The sequence below is a fragment of the Neodothiora populina genome, assembly GCF_041146345.1.
Source record: "Neodothiora populina strain CPC 39397 chromosome Unknown canker_contig_12, whole genome shotgun sequence".
NCBI lineage: Eukaryota > Fungi > Ascomycota > Dothideomycetes > Dothideales > Dothioraceae > Neodothiora > Neodothiora populina.
In genome coordinates this window covers 443455-469880 of record NW_027191404.1, presented here as the reverse complement: position 1 = coordinate 469880, position 26426 = coordinate 443455, and the positions used below count along the sequence as shown (strand labels likewise).

At 51.8% G+C, this 26426-nt stretch overlaps 7 protein-coding genes across 9 annotated transcripts; 2 read left to right on the top strand and 5 right to left on the bottom strand.

Moving 5' to 3' along the window:
- Positions 1–388: 388 nt before the first annotated feature.
- AAFC00_000870 (uncharacterized protein) lies at positions 389–1849 on the bottom strand (the record flags this gene model as incomplete). Its single annotated transcript, XM_069347599.1, has 1 exon — positions 389–1849. One exon carries the CDS (start codon positions 1847–1849, stop codon positions 389–391), a length of 1461 nt encoding a protein of 486 aa, XP_069203444.1.
- Positions 1850–2467: 618 nt separating this feature from the next.
- AAFC00_000869 (uncharacterized protein) lies at positions 2468–7107 on the bottom strand (the record flags this gene model as incomplete). Its single annotated transcript, XM_069347598.1, has 3 exons — positions 2468–3741; positions 3793–6887; positions 7022–7107. The coding sequence occupies 3 exons, from the start codon at positions 7105–7107 to the stop codon at positions 2468–2470; spliced, it is 4455 nt and encodes a 1484-aa protein (XP_069203443.1).
- A 1018-nt stretch (positions 7108–8125) lies between these two features.
- Positions 8126–10125, top strand: AAFC00_000868 (uncharacterized protein; the record flags this gene model as incomplete). Of its 2 annotated transcripts, XM_069347596.1 has the most annotated exons (4): positions 8126–8371; positions 8436–8568; positions 8624–10003; positions 10055–10125. In XM_069347596.1, the coding sequence occupies 4 exons, from the start codon at positions 8126–8128 to the stop codon at positions 10123–10125; spliced, it is 1830 nt and encodes a 609-aa protein (XP_069203441.1). The 2 variants fall into 2 exon arrangements, with proteins under 2 accessions (XP_069203441.1, XP_069203442.1); XM_069347597.1 differs by having other exon boundaries at positions 8624–10125.
- A 568-nt stretch (positions 10126–10693) lies between these two features.
- AAFC00_000867 (uncharacterized protein) lies at positions 10694–14875 on the top strand (the record flags this gene model as incomplete). The annotated part of the gene is made up of 1 exon (XM_069347595.1): positions 10694–14875. The coding sequence occupies one exon, from the start codon at positions 10694–10696 to the stop codon at positions 14873–14875; it is 4182 nt and encodes a 1393-aa protein (XP_069203440.1).
- Positions 14876–16742: 1867 nt separating this feature from the next.
- On the bottom strand, positions 16743–18509 carry AAFC00_000866 (uncharacterized protein; the record flags this gene model as incomplete). The annotated part of the gene is made up of 3 exons (XM_069347594.1): positions 16743–17986; positions 18040–18372; positions 18437–18509. 3 exons carry the CDS (start codon positions 18507–18509, stop codon positions 16743–16745), a joined length of 1650 nt encoding a protein of 549 aa, XP_069203439.1.
- Positions 18510–20332: 1823 nt separating this feature from the next.
- On the bottom strand, positions 20333–22268 carry AAFC00_000865 (uncharacterized protein; the record flags this gene model as incomplete). Its single annotated transcript, XM_069347593.1, has 7 exons — positions 20333–20749; positions 20807–21543; positions 21603–21742; positions 21804–21874; positions 21927–21948; positions 22024–22177; positions 22241–22268. The coding sequence occupies 7 exons, from the start codon at positions 22266–22268 to the stop codon at positions 20333–20335; spliced, it is 1569 nt and encodes a 522-aa protein (XP_069203438.1).
- A 766-nt stretch (positions 22269–23034) lies between these two features.
- AAFC00_000864 (chitin synthase I) lies at positions 23035–26339 on the bottom strand (the record flags this gene model as incomplete). Of its 2 annotated transcripts, XM_069347592.1 has the most annotated exons (5): positions 23035–23973; positions 24029–24844; positions 24893–25780; positions 25830–26050; positions 26315–26339. In XM_069347592.1, the coding sequence occupies 5 exons, from the start codon at positions 26337–26339 to the stop codon at positions 23035–23037; spliced, it is 2889 nt and encodes a 962-aa protein (XP_069203436.1). The 2 variants fall into 2 exon arrangements, with proteins under 2 accessions (XP_069203436.1, XP_069203437.1); XM_069347591.1 differs by lacking the exon at positions 26315–26339 and having other exon boundaries at positions 25830–25988.
- Positions 26340–26426: the final 87 nt, after the last annotated feature.

Genomic DNA, 26426 nt, shown 5'->3' with positions numbered 1-26426 from the left:
GAAACTACCATCCTCTAGAGAATGATGATGCAGAACAGGGGTGTTCGCAATACCGTAGTAAAATTAACAATTTTGCGTGGTCTGAACGGCCCTGGACGTAGTGAGAGAAACAACGAAGACCCAAAACAAGTTAGAGCGTATCTCCAAGGCAAGGCACCAGCGCTGCTGCATCATATACACGCATCAATTGCGATGTCTTGATAGAATAGATAAAAATATACACGCTGCTGACAAAACAGCCATCGGAGTGGATTCTTTGACCATATATATGTTTTTGTAACCCATCTGACAGCTCACCACCCATTGAATACACAAAAGAAGGCTCAACAAAGACAACCAACCCCAAGGAAGAAGGAGGATTGTGAAAAGAAGAAAGAAGCCTGCTTTACTACTCAAAAGTAATCTTCTTGCCCTCCGACTTGACAATACCACCCGACGCTCTAGGCGCATTAGCGAGCGCAGCACCAGGCCTGATGAGTCGCGCATCGATGTGCTTCTGTCTGCGCGCCGCCTGTCTCTCGTCTGCGGTACCTTTACCTCTGCCTGTGCGCGGTTTGCTCTCTGCACCGACTTCAGTGATCGCAGCAGCGTCTTCGCCACCGTTGCTGTTGTTGTTGTTGTCGTCACCGGAAAAAGGGTTCTTGCTGCCGCCCTTGCCGAAGCGCTTCTTGTAGCGCGTCGAGGCGTCTTCGGCGAATTCGCAGCGTAGGGGCCGGCCTTGAAGGCGGTTGATGAACCATTTTCTCTTCTTGGGCTTTTTGGTTTTCTTGGTGGGTTTCTTTGCTGGTTTTTCTTCGTCGGAGTCCGAGTCGGAGTCAGAGGAGGAAGAGTCGCTGGCCTCTGCTTTTTCTGCTTCGGCTTCGTCTTCGTCCTCGTCGTCGCTGGCGGGCTCTTCTTTGAAGATGTAGCCCTGGACGGCGCCCTGGGCTGCCTCGAGCTCGACGAACCTCACCCATGCGAACCCCTTGCATTTGCCTGTGTCTTGAAACGTGGCCATGTGGATGTCCTCGATCTCGCCGGCTTGGCCGAAGTGATACTCTAGATCTTCCTTTGTCACGTCGAAGCCGAGGTTACCGACGAAGACGCGCTTGCTGGGCGCCATGACAGGCTTGCCAGGTTTCGCGCCATCCGCCGCTGTCGCTGCCGTTCCTGCAGCAGCAGCGTCTTCGACAGCAGTGCCGCTCAGCGCAGCCGCCGTCGGCCCAGGCGTCGTCTGCGTCGGTCTTCCTTCGTAGCTGTTGGCGTCCTTGATCAACACTTTGCGCCCGGTCATCAGACTCTCGGACAGCGCGAGGGCTTTGCTCAGACTCTCCTCGTTGGCGAAATCAATGTACGCGAAGCCCTTGTTGTTCGGCTTGACTCTGCCCGGCTGCTGCGCGTGCTGAGGCGTGGGCATGTGCACGCGCGTGATGTCTGCGTCGGGGATCTGGCCCTGGCGCGTGAAGAAGACCCGCACGACCGTCTTGTCGGCCGTGAAGGGCAGGTTTCCGATCCAGATGCCGTACGTCTTGACTCGGCCCTTGCCTTCGCCGGGCTTTTCTGATGCGTCGGTCGCTCCTTCTCCATCTGTGGTTCCTTCTTTGGCGGGCTTGGTCTTTGCCTTTTTCGCCTTTCGTGCTTCGGCTTTGGAGAGTGGTTCCGGAAGCGTCACGTCGATTTCAATCTCCTCTGCATCGGTCGCTGTCTTTGACGACCGCTTGCGTTTCTTGCTGGGTTCGGGCGATGCAGATGGAGATGAATCCGCTGTCGTTGTCGTCGGTTCTTGCATCTTCACGTCTTCGGCCTCGGACGCGGGACTAGCCTCGCGCTGCTTCTTGCTGCTCTTCGTGGTCTTGCTTTTACTACCCATTTCTGCTGTGGTTACGGAGTTGTGTGATGAGACCCGAAGATATTTGTTTTGTTCTTGAACTTTTTTCTTGGGGGACTAATTCGCAGAAATAATTTCTGGTTGCAGAATGGCTGGGACACATCAAGGTCGGGGCGGCCTTGGCATTGTACTTACTGTACTGACTGACGTCTACTGTACCATTGATTTTTTTTTGAATCTTTTTTATGAGCTATTGGTCTCTATATAATAAATCTATGAATGTGCTCGCTATCTTCTGTAAAGAAAAGTAGACTTGACATCATGTGTGCATCTGACCGCCAACTGCTTTCAGCTGCAAAGGAAGGCGTAGAGGGCTGAGTCCAGCACTTGACTCAGCTCTTTGGATTCCAGCCTCGAAACAGCAATACTCAATCCACATTAAACACAACACACACTTATATTGGAGCGACACTCTGTGTGGTAGACGTGGTATATTGGTATTTACTGTTACATGGGAAAGGGTCATTGTCGCTTTTTATCATGTTACAACTAATAAGAAAACATTAGACCAATCCTTTTGCCCTCGCGCCAAACAACACCGTTCGCAATGCATTCATTCTCTCTTCCGTCTCCAGCGCTTTCTCCTACTCCTTTCCATGCTCAAGCGGCCGTCGCCACCTGCACAGGCCTGACGTTCTTGAATGCCTCCTCGAAAGCACTCCTCTTGCGTCTGCATTCCTCTTCCGTGATACCTAGCGTCCTGACCACCTTCATCGCGCCGGTACCAACGCTCATGCTCTGGCCCATGATGATGCACTCACTGACACCCTCGATGCGATCCTTCTTCATCGCCATGGCCGCATTGAACAGATGATCGGGAGTCTTTTCGAAACTGGCCAGTTGCAGGACGCTGTCTCTCATCTTGGCCAGACCGAAACGTGTAATGCCCAGCACGTCACCCTTGTAGGTCATGACGTCCGCCAGCAGCTGCATGTGACGAGGATCGATGTCCATGCCGCCCATGACGCTGCTGATTTCTTTGACGATGGTCATACGTGCGGCTTCGATGCCGAGCACGTCTCTGCACTCCATGACGTTGTTGGTCGTCGTCTTGACTCCGTCGATACCTTCGGTGGTCATGCACGCCTTGAGACCGTAACCCTCGACAAGCACACTGACGGGTTCGCGCCCGGTCGAGTCGGGCTTGTCATCCTTCTTGACAATAGCTCGTGCGCAGTCTGGATAACCCTTGACGACAATGTTGGGCAGATTTCGCTTGAGATCTTGCACGATTGTGAAAATCTCCGTCGGTCTGCGCTTGCTCATCGCTGACTTGGCTGAGCGTGCTTTGGCCGCTGCTTCTGCGACGAAGCCGTGGTCGACACTGACGCGAATGTGACTGTTGCCCGACGTCGATACTCTGCCTCCCATTGATTTGATCAACTTAGATCTCGACATGGCGTAGGCGATATCGACCAGCGAGAGCTGCAGTCCCAACTTGAGAATGGTATCCCAGTTGATAGACATGCTCAGATAAGAAGATGTCGTCGACCATACGTCTTCAACGTAGTAAGTAATATCTCGGAGATATGTCTTTTCGATCATCGCCTTGGCGACACGTCCGGCCACCGTTTCGTATTTACTGTCGAGTGCGCAATGAATGACAGGAGTAGAGATGACCTTGGAGGCGTTGATGATCTCCTTGATACGTGGCACACCCTGGGTGATACTCATACCGGCGACACCAGCAAAATGGAAAGTCTTGAGGGTCATTTGAGTACCCGGTTCTCCGATAGACTGCGCTCCTACAGCTCCCACTGCGTGACCAGGTTGAACCTTTGATTTCTCGTATTTGGTCAAGCATTGGGTGAGGAAGTCTTTGAGAGCCGTTGCAGATACCTTGAGCACACCGTCCGCAATAGATCGTTCTTCCACTGTGATTTCGTTAGCGACGGACCCATAATGTAGTTCAATGGGACACTCACCTTTATCGGCAGACTCGTAGTCACTCTGCTGCGAGTCCTCTGTGCCGGGATCCATTCCAACCTTAGTACGAATAGCCGCAAGCTTATCACACTTGATCTGAAGATAGTGTTGTATCGTGTCAAGGAAGTCACGAGCACTCTCGTGCTGGTCAATACCGACATCACTGCGGTCCTTGTAGTCCAACCTTTCGCCCAGGAGCGAGTATCGTACTAGTTTGGCGCGTTCAGGGTCAAGTGTCTGTGAGACGATATGCATGATCTCGACAGGTCGGAGTCCGCGCTCTTCGTTGTCCCATGTCGTGGTGACGGCATGGTTGAAGGTACGGTCAAAGTTGACAGGCTTGGCATTACCTTCCATATCAACGGGATCGAGCTTGTCGTCTCCGTATTGGAATTGCACGATGCTCGAGTCTGACGTACGTACAGTGTTGTCATACTGTGCCGAAAGATCTTCAAGCGACTTCATCAGGCGACGAGACATGTAACCGGTTTCGGCGGTCTTGACAGCGGTATCGACCAGACCTTCACGTCCAGACATGGCGTGGAAAATGAACTCGGTCGGATTGAGTCCAGTGAAGAAACTGTTGGCGACGAAACCCTTGGCCGAGGCATCTTTGGCACCCTTGCGGAAGTGGGGAAGCGTACGGTCTTGGAAGCCTTCCAATACACGCTTACCACCGATAATCTGTTGACCGACAGCAGCCACCATTTGTGACACGTTGATGTTGGAACCCTTGGAACCACATCGTGCCATGGTCAGGGGCGCGTTGCGTCTGCTCAGCTCGGCGAAACAAACGTCACCAGCATCCTGTCGCACTTTGGAAAGGATTCCAGAAATGCGATTTTCCATGGTCATTTCTTCGTCACATCCAGGGTCGCGTTCCAATGTGCCAGCGTGGAAGCGGTCAATGAGGTCGTAGCACTTAGCCTCGGCGTCCGTGATCAGCTTCATCTTCTCTCGTGTGAGCCTCTCACTGGGGTATACATCGTTGATGCCGATGGAGAAGCCCTGGTTGGTTAGCCAGCGAGCAGAGAGACGAGCAAGACGATTCATGCCCTGCACGGCATAATCGGGGCCGAAGTCTCGCATCAACACATAGAAGACCGAGTCTTTCTTGCCGTCTCCGACCGTCGCCTTGTCCATGTAGCCACACATGACCTCGGAATTGCGGATGACGAGATACGAGTCATCCTCGGTCATGTCTGGCGCGTACTTTTTGTCCGAGGGAGCTTTGTACATCTTGCACTTTGCTTCCAAATTGATTCGCACATTCATTTCCGGGTTGGGACGCAACAACATGTTCCAGAGCTGCTTGCCAGTCCATAGACGTTCTGGCTTCCATACCGTTGGTGGTGGAATCACGATGGAAAGCTTCTTCCCAGTCTCGGGATCAATGACAACATCATCGTGGAACATGTAGCCGACTATCTGACAGAAGGTCTTGCGGTCGAAGAAGTTGTCCTTGCTCGAAGACAGGTAGGCGCCGGTAATGAAATCTTGGATGGCTGCAATCAAGGGTGTTCCATTCTTGGGCGTTGCCAGGTTGTTCTTGACACCCATCAGCTCGATGGCTTCGGTTCGTGCTTCTTCTGTTTGGGGGATATGAAGATTCATCTCGTCACCGTCAAAATCGGCATTGTAAGGATTGCAGACACACTCGTTCAGACGGAAGGTTCGCCACGGTCGGACCTTGACCCTGTGACTCAAAATACTGAGCTTGTGGAGAGAGGGCTGACGGTTGAAGAGAGCAATATCACCATCTTCGAGATGACGCTCGACAACATCACCAATTTCTAGCTGATCTGCCGCTTGGTCGAGCTTTCCAATCCTACCGAGCACTTCCAAGACGACTCTCCGACCTCCTTTCTTGACGACGAAATTTGCACCAGGGTGGACTTTCTTTCCTCTTCGGACGCACCCGCGTAGTTTCTCAATGTTGTAACGGGTGACTTTTTCGGGATACGTCATGTTCGTGGCGACCTTGACGGGTACACCGACCTCTTCGATACTGAGGTTGGGATCGGGACCAATGACGGTGCGTCCAGAGAAATCGACACGCTTGCCGGAAAGGTTACCTCTGAAACGACCCTGCTTACCCTTGAGGCGTTGACAGAAACCTCGGAGTGGTTTGCCGTAGGCAGAGTCTCTGCCGAGCCCGGGAAGGTTTCCATCGATATACATTGCAATCTGAACCTGCAGGAACTCCCACATGTCGACAATCTTCTGCACAGGCTGACCTTGCCTGAGACTGCCCTTGAGTAGGGTATTTATTTGCACAATATCTCCCAACTTGTTCGTGATATCGTCTTCGGTACTGGCTGCCTCCTGTGCCACAGACGGGCGAATGGCGACAGGTGGAGCAGGAATAAATTGCCAAATGAAAGCCTCCGGACGGCCTTGTTTCGGATCCATTCCGAGTAGCTCGACATCGGTCGAAGATATTCGCCGGAACAGATTCAGCGCCCTCAGAGGGTTCATATCATCGACGGCGCGCTTGATGTGCTTCTCGAGATCCGCCACGCCGGTCTTTGCTTCCTCGAAAGACTTCTCGAATGCGACCATGGAGGCAGGCTTGACCTTTGACTTTGCGTTGGAGGCCAGATATGTCTGGTACTTGACGTGGACAATCTTCAGGGGGTGACCAGCGACCTTCTTGACGGTGCCGTTGAGCGAGGCGCAATAGGGACATGCTTTTGTCTTTTTCGCTTCATCGACAATCTTCTTGCAGATGGCGCCTTTGCGCAGAGTGTCGAGATCCGGACGTCTCAGCGACTTGAGATACTTCCGTCTGGTGTTTTCGTCGAGTAGGACGCGTGCGCAGTCTTTGCAGATGATGTTCAAGATCTCGATGATCTTCTTGAAGTAGCCAAAGTGATAGGCCGGAAGGGCGAGCTTGATATGACCAAAATGACCGTTGCAGTTCTTCAAATCCTCCTTGCACTGCTCGCAGACTCCAGTCTTGGATGACGTTCCCAGATGGGGGTCGAGGGGTCCATTGTTGGTTATGGTCTTCTTGCCTCCAGCAGTGCCGAGGTCATAGAAGTTGCGATCGGAGACTTCGACGACGGATTGTTTGACAATGTCTTGATTGGACCTGTATGTTTTGAATGCATCAGTATTGATTTGCCACTTTCCCTCCTTCCTCTTATTTTCTTGTTGCTCTTTCCTTCCTTTTATGTTCATTGTTGCTCCGTCGCTCCTGCACTCTCTGGAGGGAGTCGAACTCACAGTACACCAAAGTGAAGCTCGCGGATGCGCTTGGGTGGTCGATCCACGACCTGCTCTTTAGGCAGAGTCTGGGTGTAGTCCTCCATGATGGCCGTGAGTGGCGAGGATGCAAGCAAGAAGTGCTATCGCATCAGTTTACGGTTTCCAGGAAATTTGCAGCGAATGGCCGTCGTTGTGTCTTCTCGAAGCGCACAAATTGTGCTCGTGTCATACACAAATGTAGAAGGAACAATAATTCTAAAGCAGCCGCCGCTACTCGGAACTTTCTGACTTTCAAGGTGGGGGACGCCAAGCCTTTCTCTGGGACCCGCTCTCTAACCCCGATGCTATCACCGCTGCTATTCACCGCTGCTGTCTTATCGCCGGCTCTCATGCTTGTTACCTTAGTCTTATCTTATCGCAAGGCAATGGCCCCTTGCAGTGGTGTACCTAAATGGTCATGACATCGATCAGCATGGGGTGAGTTAGTTATCTGCCCATACTCAAGATGAGTCAAAGACAGTAGAGTTACGCTGCCAGCTCTTTGAATTGCTTGCATACGGCGAAAGTCACAAATGATGGCAAAAGGATGTGTGAAGTGCATGCACTGCCTTGTTCTTGGACAAGGCAAGTCAAGATGAGGCAGCTGAGCAAGGCACCTTTTGCTCTTGATCAGTAAGGCACGAGAAAGTCCACTGTACCTCTTAGCTCGTGATTAGGCCCTCAGAATGTATCACATGCAGCATCCATAACTGCAGCTACACACTTGTCTGAGAAAGCTCCGTAGGTGCCTCGTCAACTCCCAAGCCCCGATTTACCCCTCTTGTCCGCACTGCTCAGTTTCACTCCCCCTGCTGCTTTTACCAGCCTTATCCAAAGCTGCTGCAACATCTCCTCTTATAATCTCACGTGTCACTTTGACAAATTTGAAGTAAGACTTGACACGAATCCAGTCAAGTCTATTCGACAGCTCTGTCGTAGTATTTTGAGTGATCTCGCAGCTTCCACTGCTGTCGAGAGCTGCACCTCAGTGTCTCCAATAATCCCTCACCGCCGCCACCTTCCGCACCACTGCATCTCCTTTTCCTTCTGATAACAGTACAACACAAACCAATCGAGTTGCCCATGATGTCTCAACAAGTAGGTCTCGGGGACAACAGATCTGTCAAGATCTCCCTCGAATGCATCGATAGTGGTGCATTCCCCGAATCCATTCGAAACATCATCCTCAAGGATGGCGAGGATGTGACCATCGGTCGTGCCTCCAAGAGCACATCTAAGAACTTGAAACCAGCAGCCGACAACGCCTACTTTGATTGTCCCGTCATGTCCCGCTCTCATGCTCTCTTTTGGTGGAATACAAATGTGCATGTTCGTCGTTACTTGACACTCACCCACATCTTCACTTGACTGATAAAACTGACTTCCCATATAGCGCCATGTCAGAATCAAGGACTCCAACTCTCTGCATGGCACCTACCTCAACAATGCAAGAGTCTCGGGGGTCGATGCTATCATCCATACCGGAGACGTCATTAGATTCGGTGATGCTGTCTCACGCTCTCACTGTACTTGTTCCCCCTCATGCTCAGATATCCGTCTCATCTCTGACTTCTTCTCTAGCTATTCATGATGGGGTCAAAGTCCGCGTGACTTTGCAATACCCCAGAAGCTACACCAAGATAGCTGAGACTGCTGAGGCCATACAAGAACGCCATGAGGTCGAAGAGTCGAGCTTTACTCAGAAGCAACAGGACATCCCTGACATTAGAGCTCCAGTCGTCGATGAATATCCTACCATTAGCAACAACACCTTCAAGGTGCCCTCTGAATCTGGAGATGACCAAGCCGATAGAGTCTGCCTTGACGACGACGACGACGAAGATGAAAAGCAATCTGATGACGAAATCACTCCAAGCATTGGCAATGCCCGCTCTGAGAACGAAGACGGCGAAGATGACGATGAGGTCGACGAGGTCGATAAGGTCGATTACGATGACGAGGGAGAGGACGATTCCCGTGATGAGACCACTCTTCAACATTTCAGTGACGTGCCCGTTACCAAACTTGGAGAGGACAGTGATGATCAGCCAATCACATCAGTTGATTCGGCAAGTGTCTCAGACAGTTTACAAGTTGGCGAATTTAGCAACAAGAGCAGTGGAAGCAACAAAGAAATTGAGGATCATATGGCGACTCCGGTGATCCAGAGCAATATAGCGTCGACAGGAACATCTGGGGACATCTTTGCCAACAAGGGTGGCTCTTTCTACTCAGCAGGCTGCCCACCATGGAAGAACACCTCACTGTCGCAGTATTCGCAGTCACCATTGTTCCTCGCTGCCGGACGCGTACTGCCTGATCCTGCGAGTCTGAAGTTACCGAGTCTCGTTGCTTCAACCAGCACTCGTTATGAGCAGCAGCTGCCTTCGATTGACCACGTGCCGAGTTTCCTGCAGTACGACGGAACCCACGCTGATGGTGAGAAGACGCAGGCCAGAGAGGGCGGTGTCACCAGCGACGGAGATGACAAGTCCGAAGACAAGAGTGGCACTGACGTCGAGTCAATCAACCATCTCAACGAGTGGGTCAGTAAGTTCGCTCAGGAAGAGGACGAGACCTTTGTCCCCTTCTCGGAGCTGGGCAATGAGTCGAGTATGACGGCCTCGCAGTCCAAAGAACAGGACGACCAAAGCGATGCACATACCTCGACATTCGGATATTACTGGTCTCCGTGGTCAGGGGAAGCAGCAGCTGTGGCCCCAGCCCCAGCATCCGAGGCTGCTCCAGTCGATAGCAAGAAGCGCAAGAGAACCAAGGAAGACGAGCTGGAAGCGGAAAGGACCACCGATGTCCGAAGCATGAGGCACGACTCTGCTTCGCAGGCCAAGGATCTTGTTACCCTCGAAGAAGCTGCAGATGACACTCAGCTCTCCGGATCAATGGGAGCGTCGACAATTCGCTCGAGAGAGACCATGACCGCGGAAGTAGGAGGTAGACCAAGTAAGAAAGCACGTATCGACACGGTCAGCCTCGCGTTGACGGCAGCTGCAGGTGCGGTGGGTGGTTGCGTGGCTACTGTCAGCTTCCTCTGGAGCCCGCTCGCAGAGAGGCTGCTGGCTTAGATGAGTCGGGTGGACAAGGTCTGCGGTGGTCATGACGGACACATGAACCTTCGCCCACACACACTCGCACATTGATGAGAAGGAGAGTGGCCAGGGACACGACGGAGTTTTACGGAGTTTATGAATGGGAGGTTTCTGATGCAGGGTTCTGGGACATGTCTTTGACTGGGAAGGGCACGACAAGTGGTGGGTGGGACAAGTCACGATGGAGTACCTTGTCATATCGGTAGAGCAGACAGACGCACGTTTCAATGCCGAATCATTTTTTTTTGATTCATCACGACGATGTCTGCTGCCTTTGAATTGTGGCTGGGATGTAGAACGAGTATTAATGAATGATGGCGGGCGTGATGCCAAGACTCGAAGCACGAAATGTGCAGGAAGGCACGTCAAAGTCGCGTCGCGGCGCGTCTCCGAATCGTCGACTTGGAATTGTTCAACCTCATCCTCATCCTCGTCCACGACCTGCTTCTTGTCCTACTGCATTTGCATATTTGATACCCTTTGCACTTCCTGTAATTTTTAACAACAATAGCGACACCACTGCCTTGAGAGGCATCACACAACAATGGAGTCGCCAACACGAACCGCGAGATCAAGTCGCGCGTCGACTCCCAGCATGAGCGACGGCGCATCCCCAAAGATCATGTCACCGAGAAGCAGAATACAAGCTATGCTTGCGAAGATCGACTCGGACTCTGAAGACGAAGTCACGTCACGCACGATCTTGTCAAAAGCGGAGCCATCGCACGCGTCAGCCCTTCTCCTTGGACGCGAGACCAACACGTCGAAGAGCGGCCACGAAGGAGTCCAAGAAGATGAAGGGGACGATGAGGATGAAGACGAGGACGAGGTTGTCGTAAAGCCCCGAGGCCGAATGGCTGCCAGAATGGCCATGGGCGCGTCTGCTCTGCCCTTTCGGGAAGAGCAGAATGAGGGAGAATCACCGGACGAACAGGAAGAGAAGAAACAGAAAGAGAAGGAGCGAACACGCGAGTCCGTCTACCAAAAGATCCGAAGAGAACTACTGGAAGAGAAGACCAAGCAATCGGATAGGAGAGAGCCAGACAGTCGGGCAGAAGCACAGGAGACGACGCGGGAAACAAATACGCCATCACCCCCTCGCAGACGACCCGCACCTCGTGCCCGGCAATTGGCACAGAGCCCCACAGCTTCCTCGCGCTCCCCCAGTCCCGGCCTTTTCATGTCACCTGGACCCTCGCCTGTCGCTGGCAGAAACAGAGATGCAGAGAGCGGATCCGAGTCTGACGCCGATCTTCCAGACTCCGAGGGTATGCAGGCGCGACTGAGGGAACTCGTCGAACGCAGACGCCGCGAAAGGTTGGCCAAGGAGGCCGAGGAACGGGACGCCGAAGGAGAACGTCCGCAGGGCAATGCTCCGCTCTCTGATCTCTTCGACGACGACGAAGATGTGGACCGCGTCGCCGAGCAGAAGCTGACACAGCAATCACGACCTACGCGGAAAGCGAGCAAGAAGGCTCTGGAGGAAATGAACAGAGAGACGCAGAGAATGAGCCGCAACATGCAACTCACTCATCTCGCCAAAACCAAGAAAAAGTTCACGACCGCCGACTTCCTATCCGCATTCACTTCCAAAGCCCACACTGCAACACCGCTCTCCAATGTCACAAATGTTGCCGATTCCTCATCCGTCGCCGCGGTAGAGTCTGATGCCGAGCAGGCGGAAGCTCGGGACACTCCTCCCAGTAGCCCACCAAGCGTGCACGACGAACAAGAGAGACTACCATCTGGAGTGCCTCGGAGAGATGACGCACAGCTCTCTGAAGTTCAGTCCGACCAAGATGATCTCCCGGACCTCGAGCAGCTCACTTCGTCTCAGTCACGCGCCAAACTCGACAAGGGCGCAGCACCCGTCCGAGCGGCAAATTCCCCATCAGCTTTCACTGAGAGAACCAGCAGAAAGAAATCACCGCGCCAATACCGTATCTTGCCACCTCCAGAACCTACTCAGGAAAGCATCGCCCAGGACGACTCGGATTCAGACATTGAGATCGTTCAGACTGACCGAGTGTCATCCATTTTCAACTCTGTAGGGCCCTCGAAGAGCACCGGGTCCCGCTCCTTGCATCTTCTACGACACCTCGCCCATCTCAACCATACGGAAAAGCCACGCTTGAAAAAGGGCGAAAGACCTTCCATGACTCCCGCCCAGCTCGAAATCGAACTTCGTCGCAGAGCAAAGATCCAAGCGATCAAGGAGCGCGAGGAGAAGATTGCCAACCTCAAAGCCAAAGGCATCGTCATCATGACGGAAGAAGAGCGAGAGAAGGAGCAAGTGTACATCGAAAACATGCTCGAGAGAGCCAGGGAGGAAGCCGACGACCTCAGGAAGAAAGAGCGCAAGGCTGCCAAAGAAGCCGGTTTGGAAGAGACAGATGTGCTTGCTTCTAGCGATGAGAGCGAGGACGGCGACTATGCGGCCAGCGACGAGGAAGGTCCAGGCGAAGTCGCCGATGGAGCTGAGGACATTGATCTGTCTGGCAGTGAAGATGAGGACGAGGTCGAAGGCGAGCACGACGACATGATTGACAACGAAGCTCACGAGGGCGATGGCATCCCTGACGAGGAACAAGCAGATGGCGAAATGCAGGATGCCGGGGAGGAAGCTTTTCAGATCGAGCATCTGCCCCAAGCATTGCCAGTAAGACGATCTCGCGTGAAGCGTGTTGTGGACGACGACGAGGATGAAGACGAGGAGCTCGCAACCACACAGAAGCCTTTTCCCACCGGAACTGGCGAAATCGTCAACAATGACCTCGCAGCTGCATTCGGGTTCGGGCCTGCGCCAGCTTTAGGAGTATCTCAAATGTTTGCGGGAACAATGGCAGACACCCAGGACAGTCTAAATGGCACAGTGCCTGGACCAACTTTCCCTGACACCGAGCAGGATTCATTCGACATGCTCCGTAACCTTCCCTCTGCTCCTGTGCCAACATTTGCTCCTGCTCTGGACTCGCAAGATACTCCGGACGATGCCACAGTCGAGGACAGTCAGACGGCCACAGCAAGCAATCAGATCGACCTGCACTTTTCTCAGCTGCCTCAGCAGGAAACGCCTCTGATGAAGAGAGTGGCATCAACTTCCCAGTATGGCGACCTCGACTTTACACCTTCCCAGGATGTAGGCGTGAAGAAGGATTACACACCTCTCAGACTGGACTTTCACGCCCCGCATACCACGCAGGAAATTGTCATGATGAATGTCCCGGAAAGCCCCATTGCCCAACACTCCCATCGCAGGGGTCGACTAGTCCGTCGTGTGGCTTATGACGGGGCTTCATCCGACGAGGAGATCGATGCAGCATCACAAGATCCTCAAGCAGCGGATGCTTTTGCCAAAATGCGCAAGGCAGCGACAAAAGCCCAGCAAGTCGACTTCAACAAGAAAGCCAGTGAAGCCCGCCGCATGGTCGAGGAGCAAGCAGAAGAGTCCGAGGACGAGTACGCTGGTCTCGGAGGAGCATCTGACGACGACAATCCCGACAATGAAGAGGAAGACGAAGCAGACAAGGCCATGATCGACGAGTCTGAAGTCAACGTCAACGAAAGAGAATTAGCTGCTTTCTATGCAGAGCGTGCCAGGAACCAAGACGAGGCTCAGACCAGTAAGTTGTACAAGGATCTCATGTCTGGAGCCATGAGACGTAAGCGCGGTGGAGCAGGCAATGGCGCCTTTGACCTCGACAGCGACGAAGACGAGCAATTTGCCGAACGCAGGAGAAGAAAACAGCGTGAGGAAGCCAGAAAGAGACGACTTTTGTTGCAGGACGAGAGTGTCGGAAAGTTGGGAACAAACGACAAGAAAGAAGCTTTCTTGCGAGCCATTGAAGATAGAGAAGATGAATTGGAAGATGAAGAGATGGGCGATCTCCTTGACGGAGGCAACGAAGATGAACACAATGACAACGCTCCTGCGGGTTCGGGAGACTCACAATCACAAGAGAACGTCGAGTCGTCTGCTTCTCAACAAGAACCCTTGACAGAGACTTCAGCCAATGTACTCAAACGCAAGTCTGCAGCTGCAGCAGGCCAAGCATCAACAACCAAACGATCCAAGATCTCAATGCGCCGCAATCCACTGGAAGCATTCCGCGCGCCGCGATCCCTGGCCGAAGTCCGCGAAAGTGTGTCTTTCCTCATCGAAGACGCACACATCGATCCCGAAGCCAATGGCACAGTATTCTCAGACGACTCTGACGACGGAGGTGAACAACAAGCCTACCAACGCGCCCCAGCCGCGGAAAGAAGAACGAAACCCACCAACGAAGGCGTAGTCGACCGCCTGACACTAAAAAAACAAACATCATCATCCTTGACCATGACCGACGGCAACGGTTCAGCCGTGGCGTTCTCCACAACAGGAGGAAGCAACGGCAGTTTCTCCAAGAACCTGCCCGGCCTCCTACGACGAGCAACGACAAACAACAATAAGTCGTCAATGCCTCCTCCCGCCCTCCCTGCTTCTCGAAGTGTGACTCGTGAAGACAGCGCTGGCGTGCGAATGGGAGGCTCTCGCAAATCGAGTATCAATTATCAAGCGCGAGAAGCCGAGCGACGTATCGTGTTGGAGAGAGCAGAACGCAAGAGAAAGGAAAGTGTCAGGAAGATCGCTGGTATGAGGACTGGGTCTGGTAGTGGTACCGGTAGTGGTGGTGCAGCAAGTGGATTAGGTGGACTTTTTGTCCGGAGTGATAGTGGGTTTGAGTGATTTGGATACTCTACTGTGAAATACGTATCGTAGTCTGAATGGGAAGAGATGAAACGATGGGTCATAGGTCTATTATATCAAGGCGTGCCCGAATCGGATGCGTTTATATTCAGTCACTTCTCCCCAGGCTCAGCATCGTATGAAAATGTAGTTGGCGTAGATATACAAAACGCCAAAAACAACTTTTTCTCCACCGACTCCGCTAGTCGAGTGATTCAAGGATGAGATAGAGCTGAAGCCATCTGAATAGATTGAGCACTATGTACATCCAGTTTCTACTTCAGATCTCTACTTTGCACACCATTGAAAGAGGAACGACCGGATGGCGTAGTGGCTGCTTCGGCGTCCCTGTCTTGTGAACCATACTGCGTTTGTTCTAACTACTGATAATCAATCTCCGATACGCAATCACCTTGTATTGGTACTGCTCTAGCAAGGATTGATTCTACACTTACCAGAATTGATGCCTCTCGAGCAGAGATCGGTTCATAGGATCTCCTCAGAGACGACGTTGAAGGGCAAGCGAGGGAGAGAGGAGTCTCATAGATCGGTCCTCGTAGAGAAATGGTATCGTGACCTACTCCAGCTTCCTTCAGCTGTGCATTGAGAAAATATGGCTGTCTTGTGCGCGAGCCTGGACGCTGTGTCTCTGGCGCAGTACTTGATCAGAAGTGCTCTGGCCGCCGCAGCTTTGCAGTTCTTGTTGTCCTTGTTGTAGACAAGTACTTACTAGTAGTGGTGGTAAGGCTATCTCTTGGCTCAGGTCCAGGAAAGATCTAGAGCCATTTGGTGGAGATGTGAAGACTGAATGCTCACTGATGGCTCTTCCATCGACGCGGAATATGTGTGAATTGTGTTGCGATCTAGCATGTCACAATGATTTCTACCTACTGTACAATACCTCAGAGTCTGTATGTTACGGCCCCCTGGCCGACAAAGAACCCATCCAGCAACACCTGACCAGGCATCGCCGGCAGCGTGCTCATAATGATCCTGCCAACCTGCCACTCGTCTGCTCCGTATCACACTTTACAGTATCGCTGCGACCACGAAAAATCTCGGCGGTTTACTAAGCGACTATAAGGTCTTCTGAAGCAAGTCAAAGTACTACTTCAGACCAAGTCACTTTGTGAGAAACTAAGCTCGCTTCGGCGCGTGCCCTGTCGTCGCGACCATGGACATCCACACGTCACACGATACCGAGCGGTTGTCGCTTGCATTTGGGTATTTTTGGCGTCCACGGGTTACTTACCAGCATGTTCGGCTTGGGGGAAACGGGAGCTTTCTTCATTTAAGAAGCCAGGGGATCTATAGCGTTCTCACTTTCTCATGCAAGATAAATGACAACACGACTAAGTGAATCATCATTGAATGTAAGTGAGGAAAGCAAAAAAAGAAAGGTGTAACATGGAATATGAAAGGCCTAGACCACGTAAGGGAGGAACACTCTCAGGAGGCGAGGATATATCCAAAGTCATCTCTGACATATCCACCTTTTCTTAAGGGGGGGTTTAGATGTTGCGTTCACTTAGTGTTATCACTGCTTTGAGATGAGGAGATAGATTTTGCGTCTTTGCTTCAGTGCTTGTGATGATTATAGAGTGGAGGGTAGAAGTGAGATGAGAGTGAAGTGAGATGAAGCGGAAGCCGGAGAAATAAATCAGACATTGGTTGCAAATGTTTAGCAAAGAGATGATCAGAGAAATGGAGAGATCACTTATGTTTCCAAGTAACGTATTTCCTTCTACAGCTCGAGGCAGCAGGAAAAGACGGAAGAGTAAGGGTGGTCGCGAAAGCCCAAACCACAGTGATATATGTATCAGCTACTATAGTGTACTTAGAAAGGGAAAAAGAACAAACAGACCGCTCAAACACGATCTTTGTGCACAGCCCCAAGCTTCTCGCTGTCAACACTCTTATCATGAGCGCCAGCAACGACCGACCCGCCCCTCACGACCGAGCTTCTCCTCCTCGCACCGATGCCCGCCGCCTCCTCGGTATCCAAGTAATCGACCAACAACTCGCCGTTCTTGCCGTATCTCTGCGGCTCGTTCTTAGCCACCCTGACGACATCCCAGATGGACGTCGTCTTGTGGAAGATGGCGTCCATTTCCTCGAGCGAGCGATAGGCGGTTTCGGGATAGAAGAAATACACGCAGGGCACAATGAAGGCGTTGATGACGGCGAAGATGATGTACGTCTGATAGCCTATCGTGTCGAAGGCGACAGGCGTGATCATGACGACCATGAAGTTGAAGATCCAGTTTGCCGAGGTCGAGAGAGCGTTCGAGGGTGCGCGGATGCGCAGAGGTACGATTTCCGCGGGGTACAGCCAGGTCATGCCGAGCCAGCCGATGGCGAAGAAGGTGTTGAATACGAATAGGAAAGCTGCGGCAGCGATGCCCGTGCTGGTGCTGGGGTGAGCGGTTGTGCCGGCCAGAATGCACATGGATGCGGACATGCCGACTGCACCGAAAAGCATGAGTTGGCGACGGCCAAACTTCTCGATGGTGAAGACGGCGATCCAAGATGCCAAAAAGTATTCTGTTCCGTTTGCGGCGGCCAAGATACGCGAGATGAACGGCGACAGGTTGATGTTGTTCTCGTAGATGGTGGCGGCGTAGTAGGTAATGAGATTGATTCCAGAAATCTGCTGGAACATTTGGTTGACGAATCCCAAGCAGACACGGTGGAAGTTTCGATCCTCGTCCATGGTGAAGAGATCTCTGAAGCTTCCGCTTTGCATGACGAGAGCGACGTCTTTGATGGCGTTGAACTCGCTGACAATGTATGGATCATCGCGATCTCTCAAGTTTAGCGCACACAGCACGTTGATCGCTTCGTCTTCCTTACCCTTCATCATGAGCCAACGAGGAGACTCGGGAAGTCCGAGGATGAAGCATAGAATGATCAGAGCGATGAGAATCTGAAAGGCGATTGGGAAGCGCCATGCGATACTGGAAGGCTCGAGGAATGAAAAGCCAAAATCAAGCCAGTAAGATAGGCAGACACCACCAGTAATCAAGGCACCCTCGACCATGACCATCTGGCCACGTCTGTGAGACTTGGATGTTTCTGATTGCCACACAGGGACCGTTGACGTGTTCATGCCTAGTTATGATCAGCAAGAGCATAAAAAAATCAAATTACGGCAGTTCATTTACCATTGCCAACACCAGTAATAATTCTTCCTGCAATCAAGTGACCAAGAGAAAATGCCGAAGTCTGGAGAGTTGCGCCAATGACCATAATCGCAGAACCAACAAAGATGGTCCATCTGCGTCCGAGCCAGTCACCAACCCATATCGTAAGAACCGCTCCCACGAAGCAGCCGAGGTTGTAGCTTCCAATCGAAATACCCTGGATGGTCGAAGTGTAGCTTGAAGTCTTACCCGGCGGTGGATTGTTGACATCGATTTCTGGGAAAACCTCGACGAAAGAGTTCAGAGTAAGCAATCCTCCCATGACACCTTGGTCATAACCGAAGAGGAAGAAATCTGGAGCAGGCAAAATCAGCTTCACTGTCTCGCGTGTAACATGTCCAGCATTTCCAATACACACCTAACCCAGCAATGACACCAATCGCAATATTGAGGGAAAGGCCCGTCAGGCCATAGTATCTTTTGCCAAACATGATGATATGTGAGCCCTAGGCCGTCGTAACTTCTGATTCACCTTCAGATTATTTGCAGAGATGAGAAAAATGAGACGAAGGGCAAATTATCTGAATCGACAGTAGCACGGCAGAGCGTGATGTAAATATACTCGCCACGAGATCAATATCACTACTACCATCTCGAACCTAAAGACATACTGCAAACCATCTTGGCACCGACCACGCAGTATAATATGCCCGTTGCTTCCCCACATGGGAAGTTATAGTACATAGGCTACTCGGCATGCAACCCTAGCGGGATTGGCACCGTTTGTCGGATTACCTAATTCAGCTCAGCCGAGCAGGCTGGCTTCATAAATGCGCTCCTCGGAGCGAGCACACTGGTTGACCGACACCCTGTTCGGCCCTGTTGATTAAGGCATACTGAAACCCACTCAGTGTGCGGATCTGTATCATAGATGTGTGCGACAGAAAGTATAATCCTTCTTATAGCGTTCAAGCTGGGATGAACGAGATTGACAGAGACATCCTACCACTCAGGCACAAAAGTCCCAAGAGCAAGACGTGCAGTGCCTATTTTTCTATAGAGGAGCATATCATTCCTGCCGGTCAGTCAACAAGGCGAACAGTCCGATTCGCGTGTTCCTTACACTCGAAGCGCAACCGAGAATAAGCCAAGATCGTGTTGCACGGTCACCGAGATGCAGCAGCGATGATCATCTAAAACGACGCTAACGCCCCGCCTTGCTGGGGGAATTGACGTAGGTGGTTGCGGGGCCCCGTTTGGGGGTCCCACGTTTGTGGAGCAGGGCGAGGAACGTGGGCCGAGGGGGCTTTTGTGGTCGCAAAGTAAGGCGCCGTATTCCGGGCGTACGTATGTACCATTTATTGTTCCTTGAATCATAGATGGAGGCCTTTCGCAATCCGAGATCGAGCCACGTCGGGATGTCCTAGGCGAGCCTTCCAATCGAGCGTTGCAACACTTTAGTTGCCACGAGATCCTAGCAATTCACGTACTTCTAGTCAGGGAAAATCGGCAATATGCAAGTGACTTGATGTGTTCAGACAGGCGATCCGCATCTTCGTAACGAAAGGTAGCGACAACCTGTGTCACATTTGCCCCCTTACTTCCATGACATCTGGAGAGTCGGTGTTCGAAAATATAAGGTGGTGTACTGTAGGGTTCAAAAGCTAGGTATCGCCAAGGTTTCGATCCTGGAATCGGAAGTTTCCCTATTCGGGCAACCGATCGCGCCACCTCCTCTGTGCAGGTACAGGACAGTAGTGTGCTGCAGACGTCTGAGGATGGTAAAGCTGACAGGACCACTGATTGAATCTACCGTGAGGTATTCGAATCTTTTGCTCACGTGGCTTGCGCGTGGGTGGTAGATCAACGGCCTGCTATGGAAATCCTATATTCATGAAGAGTAGACTTGTTCGCAAAACGCAAAATAATCAGTGGGGAACCCTACTTACACTCCTGGTTCCAATCACTCTGTGGAGAAGAGGCGCAAACTATCTTTCTTTTTGTTCATGACACGTGCAGTACATGTAGTGTGGAATGAGTTCTCGGATGTGCTCTTGCACTATGTTTGTCCGAAGCTACGATTACATGTAAGTATAGGCCTGTCAACCCCCCCGACCTTTGATCACTAGAGCAGTCTAAAGCTTGTAAAACCACCACTGTCATTGATCGAGCGACACGATCGCTCCTTTCCCCTGTTGCAGCAAGGTTGTAAGGCCGATGTGGACTTTTATCTGAGGGTGAATGGCTTATCTGGGCGTTTTGAAAGCGTGAATGTGTGACTGTGTACTATGTCGCGGGAGTTGTTGCCAGAAATCTACCATCCACCGGTAGTGACAGCGGCTGTCTCTACAGTACCCCAGCCATCATTAGCACCAGACGCAGAAGGAACGTCCGCAGCACCATTGTCCCATCCATCGCTAGCAGGAACATCTGCAGTGGCAGCCCAACCACTGCTGGTCCCATCACCTCCTGCGGTATCGTAGTTGTCGCCCTCTTCCTTCGGTGGCTGCTTGCAGCGAGCGGCTCCGTGGCCCATCTCACCACAGTTGCGGCACTGAAACTTGGACCAATCCTTTGGCTGTGGGCATTCACGGGAGCTGTGACCCATTCCATCGCAGTTGCGGCACTGCATGTTTGCCATGTTACGAGGCTCAGGGCAATCGCGAGACATGTGTCCTTCGCCATTGCAGTTGCGACAGGTGACTTTGCGTTCCTCGGTACAATCAGAAGCCTAAAATTTACATGTCAATCTTGATGAAACGAAAAATTAAATCGCTGCAAGACGTACGCGATGACCTTTCTGTCCACAATTACGGCACTCGAACTTGGGAGCGTCCGGGCAATCTCTGGAGAAATGGCCCATCTGACTGCACTTGCGACACTCGACGTTGTCAACATTAGGCGGCTCGGTGCATTCATTCGCACGATGACCGGGCTGGCTGCAGTTCCGACACGCGTTGTAGCCCTTACGGGGGTTGGGACAGTCACGTCGATAATGACCCTCTTCTTTACAGTTGCTGCATTCTATCTTTGGCTTCTCGATCTCACGCTTGTCCTCGGTGCATCGCTTCAAAGTATGGCCAAGGGTTTCACAGTTGTTGCAGTATGGCACCATTCCATCCATTGGAAAACCGGCATTCTCAAGACGCTCCATGTTTTCTTCCTCGGTCTTTGGCCATGCGTCCGCCATCTTGGCGCGGCGAGGAGTGAGTCCGTACTGAAAGGAGATGACGTACTTGCAGCCTGGCTTGCCCTGCAGATTGACAATGGTGTGAGTGACAGACACCTCTTGCTCTTTGGCCACAAGCCAAGTCTTCATCTTGACCTCGCGGAATGTGGTCTGGAGTAGTGACAGTGACATTGCTGGAGATGATTTGGTGTAAGCGAAGAATGCCTTCTTGAAGTCATCAAGGTCTCCATTCTGATCAGCATCAAGAAGTTCGTCCCAAGCCTTGTCAGCGACGATGGTTTCGACATCGTTTCTGTACAAGTTGTAAGCACTGGTGCAGTCCGAAGCATCGTGGCCTGTGCCAAAGTCAATATCACTTCTCGCCAGCAGAATTTGCATGGAGAGGCAGCATTACCCTCGGCACCACACCGCTTGCACACGTCTGGTGGTTTGGTAGGGCAGTCAATAGCGCGGTGGCCAACTTCATCGCAAAGATGACAAGTGCCAGTAAAGTCTCTCGCGACACGTTCATTGGGACAGTCGATCTTATTGTGGCTGCAACGCCATTAGAATTTGGACCCGTGTATTCAAGTTCGAAGAATCCGTCAGAACTCACCCAACCTGGCCACAATTAAAGCATTCTCCGGTCATTCCACCTCCCTGACGAGGCTCTGTACACTCCCTGGCCTGGAACAGACTTTAGCATCACGGTCAGCAATATAGCCATCTCGAAACTCACGAAGTGACCTTCCTGGCCGCAGCTATAGACGACGAGGTCAGCAAAGTAGTCCTCTCACAAGAGGTAAGTCGCATCAAGAACAACAGATAAAGCTTACTTGCGGCAAGCATTATCGAAACCACCACCAGCGTTTTCATGCTTGGGGATTTCCTGAGGATCGATGCCATGGAAAGAGTCGACATCGCCATGCTGAAATTGACTGGTGGTGAAGTCGTTACCAGCATTGGTGTCCCACTTGTCGTCGCCCTGGGCTGTAGAAGAGACAATGTCAATCAATCATTCGTCGTTTGGTAGCTGACGATGGAAACTCTTACTAGCGGTGTCTGGGATTCCCCAATCCATCTTTCAGTTGATCGTCGTAAGCAACAACAACAACAACGAAGATCAATGGAGTCGAGCAAATACGTCGTCAGCAACAACAGCGCAGCTAAGTAAAACCGGACCGTGTCGTAATAGAAAGGAAGAAGAGTCGTCCCGAAAGGTGGACTATTTGTAAAAGATAGAAGGAAGTGAGGGCAGGAACCCAGACGTGTAAGTGAAGCGCGAACGGCTGCCTAGCTCAGAACACAAGAGGAAGGCGCGAGAATTCGTCCTTTGGAGATGTAGGCTGTACCTGATCTCGATTCTCGGCGCTGCAGACGGTCAGAGTCCTAGAAGTGAATTGAATGCTGTTATTTGCACACTACGTTGATGCTTACAAGTTCATTGATGATAAGTGAGGATGTATTCGTAGTGGTCGCTGGACAAAGTGATCATTGATGGCTAACACTCAGATACTTCACTCTCACAACACTGGATTTACAAGCACACCATGAGGAACAGATGATTCGTACCTTAGTAGATGAAGTAAAAGTTCATTCGCATTCATGATATTCCAGCCCACACATATATTGGTGTGGCATGTAGGTATCTAAAGTCTCCATTGCCGTGTTCGCTGAAGTCTCTCTTTCTCATGGCGTCATATGAATGTAATAAACCCCATTCTCAATGCACACAACATCCCATGCCTCTCATATCAGTTCATAAATCCCCATCCAGACCGACGTCATAAGCTGCATGAGGAAAGTCATCGAAAAGAAAAAGAAAGCAACCCAGAGAAAAACAAACTTTAAACACCTCTGAACACTCTGACGACCAAGAACCAACAGGCGCCGATGAATCTAAAGGCACTGAGACCTGCGACTGACCATAACACAACAGCCATGTAGATTGTCGATCGTTGCGTTTGCTCTTCCTCGCTGGACGTATCGGTGTCGGTCTTCTTGCCAATCTGCACGCGGTCTAGGCCTCCAGTGTTAAGCACGACGGCTGCGAGCGCCAGATTGCAGAACATCCATGCGAGCACAACCGCGGATCTGAAACCCTTGTAATAGTCCTCGTGTTTCTCCTGCGGCGACATGGCTTTGACCGGCACCTCGTACTTGGTGGAAAACGTAGCGAGCTCCGTCTCGTATTGAGTGTTGAGGTCGTGGTCATCGGTGGGAATGGCGACGTCGACTTTACCATCTGCTTTTGTGATGGCCGCAGGCAGTTTCTCTGGCTTGTCATCTCCCTTGGTACCCCAGGTAATGTCGTGCGTGTTACAGAAGGCGTACACATTGAGAATGTTGATGTATGTAGGCGTGAGGAGAAGATATTGGAAGAAAGAGGTGAACATATGCCATGGGTCCAAGAACATGAAGGAGACAACAAAGTACAGTATGTATGTCGAAGCCATCGACACAATCAACGTCAAGAACAGCGTGTTCGTGAAGAGATCGCTGAAGGTGAAGCCCTTTTCCTTGACTTCGGCCTGTACGGATTTGACGGTGATGAAGATTGTGGCGAACATGAGATAAGCCATCAGGATTGCCCAAAAGTAGACTTGCGTTAGGTAAAACTTGTTCGACCCTTGTGGACGATTGCCGAGAGCGAGGACAAAACAGGTGACCAGAGTCGCAAGGTAGAGCCATTCGAAGACGACACCCAAAGCCTTGCCCGGGGCGAAGTTCAGAGAAGGATCAGATAACGAAGTAGTCAAGATGCGGAAAACCAAGAAGAAGTTGCCCTGCAGACAAGCATAAATTAGCATTGCACAAACAATTGATGTCCACTTTACTTACAATTGCGAACCAAGCGAAGATCATATTGACGGTTTGGTAGAAGAACTCGATGAGGAACATGAAGTTTCTGATGAACGAATGTCCACTCCTGAAGATCTCGTAGAAATGCGCGAGGGCATAGACGGCAGCGAAGAAACTGCCATTCAGCCAACGTCTCCTCTGCAGGATAAAATCGGCCATTTCGGTAGGAACATCGGTTTCGCCAGTGGCAGACTTGACATACTGTAGGATCCAAGAGCAATTTCTCTTCGACACGAGTTCGAAACAGAGGATACGATCTTCAGCAAGGTACATGTTGGCGGTGAAGATACCAGCGTTGGCGCCGTGCATCTTCTCGCCTGCAAAGTACTTCTCCAACGGACCCTGGCCGGTCTTGTCATTTTGCAGCGCCACATAGCGATATGCGGAAAAGGCACCAGGAAGCACACTGATGAAGCCGAATGCAGACTCGAGCGGTTTGTCCAGAATGTTGCTCATTTTGTATTCAAAGTTTTGCGCAGCGACGAGTGGGTTGATGAGTGTTTTTCCGTGGTTCAGCATGGCTTTGATCTCACCACAGGCGCCAGCGCACATGGGCTCGAGGTCGAAGGCTTTCCAGAGCTGATAAATCGAGTCCTTTCCGGGCTTGGTTCCGGCATCGATGAGAACGCAGATGTTCGGATCCAAGACTGCTCCAAAGGCCTGGAAGAACCATCGGTGTGAGTTGATCTTCTTCTGGTTCTTCTCCTTGAGACAGAACAGCATCTGCACCGGAGTGTTGCCCTTCTTGACCTGCACGACACCCTTCTTTATGTCAAGGGTCATTTGTGTGGTGTACTGTCCATGTCAGTGATTGTCGCGCTAAACGTGGTCGTTGCGACTTACTTCGTAGATATGTGCAGTCACATCTTTCCCGTTGACCTGCTGCTTGGCGATGCCGTCCTGATACACACCCATACCAGCCAACACGGCTCTTGTGCGTGGGTTGATCTTGGCACGACCGTCACTGACGACACAGACGACAATCTTCTTCCAAGCCTCCTTGCCCCACGTCTTGCTACTGGTGCGCGAGTTCATGTACTCGATGTTTTTGATCACGCCCATCATTGTGCGGGCAAAGAGCTCATCTTCTTCGTTGTACATGGTGACGACGATGAAGAGCTCGGTGTGGCGGGGTTTGGCGAACAAGCGTTGGCGCAGAGTGAAGCGCTCGTCATAGAACTCTGAGGGATCGCAAGTCGCCGCTGAATAGCGCATGTGGGTGAATTCGTCTCGCTCAGGCGGCTGGGCGTGCTGGACCTGGTTGAGCAGGCGAGGAGGCACTGGGCAATCCAGTACAAGGTTTCCGTTGAAGAGTTGCACTTCCTTGACCGTCTTCCACCTGCGTATACCTCCAGCGCCACCAGCAGGGGGAGGTGGTGAGTGGTATCCTTCCTCCATGTCATGCATATCTTCGTCGACCGGTGTTGGTATGTTGTGGGGATCAGGTCCATAGGCGCTGTCTTGCTGCAGTATCGGGCGAGTGTCTACATCGTCTTGCCAGTAGTGAGGCGGATTTGCCTCGTGTTCCATCGGGTCATGGCCATCCTGATCTGAATAGGGCGTCACAGAAGGTTGATACGGCTCAGTGTAGTAAGCATCATGATGATCTTGCGGAGAGATTGCATAGTCGTCGTTCGGATGCGCGGGAAATGATGTCGGATTGCCCTGATATGAGAGGGCTGACTCGGATCCGTGATAGCTGTAGTTGTGCTCCATGTTCTGGACAGCAAACTGTGTCTGTCAGCACCCGGTTGTCCTCCCCTGCTTGTTGCCCACTTACAGTAGGCTGAGGCCGTAGTCTGTCTCCAGGAGTTCCGGGACCGGGTCCTGGACCCATGGGCATCTCTATCGGCTCGTGGTAGGGCGCATCATGGAGCTCATACGAGTCGAGAGGATGACCGGGCGACGGCGTGCGTCCAACAGGGAGATGCGGATCCATGAACGGACTGGCGTGTCGCGCATATGGGTTCTCTCGTTCAGGCGATTGCTCTCCGTATCCACCTGTGTGAGTGCGAGGTCGCGGTTAGTATAGATTCACAACTTTTGTAGGAAGAAGACGGCACAGCATCATTCGCCGATAGCTACGTTGGGCAAAATGACAAGCTGCTCGGCCAAGGGAAGGAACTCTTGATCATGTGCGCAGAGCACAAGGCTGGGCCAGGAATGCAATCGAGAGTGTACATGGGAGCGTGCATCTCCTGCGACGTGCCAGGTCCCCTTTGTAAAGCGGCTGATACATGGTTTTCGGGAATGTTATGAGCTTACCTCCATCCAGGCGGTTGTACGACATGGCCGCAGATCTATCGCACCACAGTGCAATATGCTTGTCTGACTTTTTCTTTTATCTGCTTTCAGTATACCAGATCACTTGACTTTT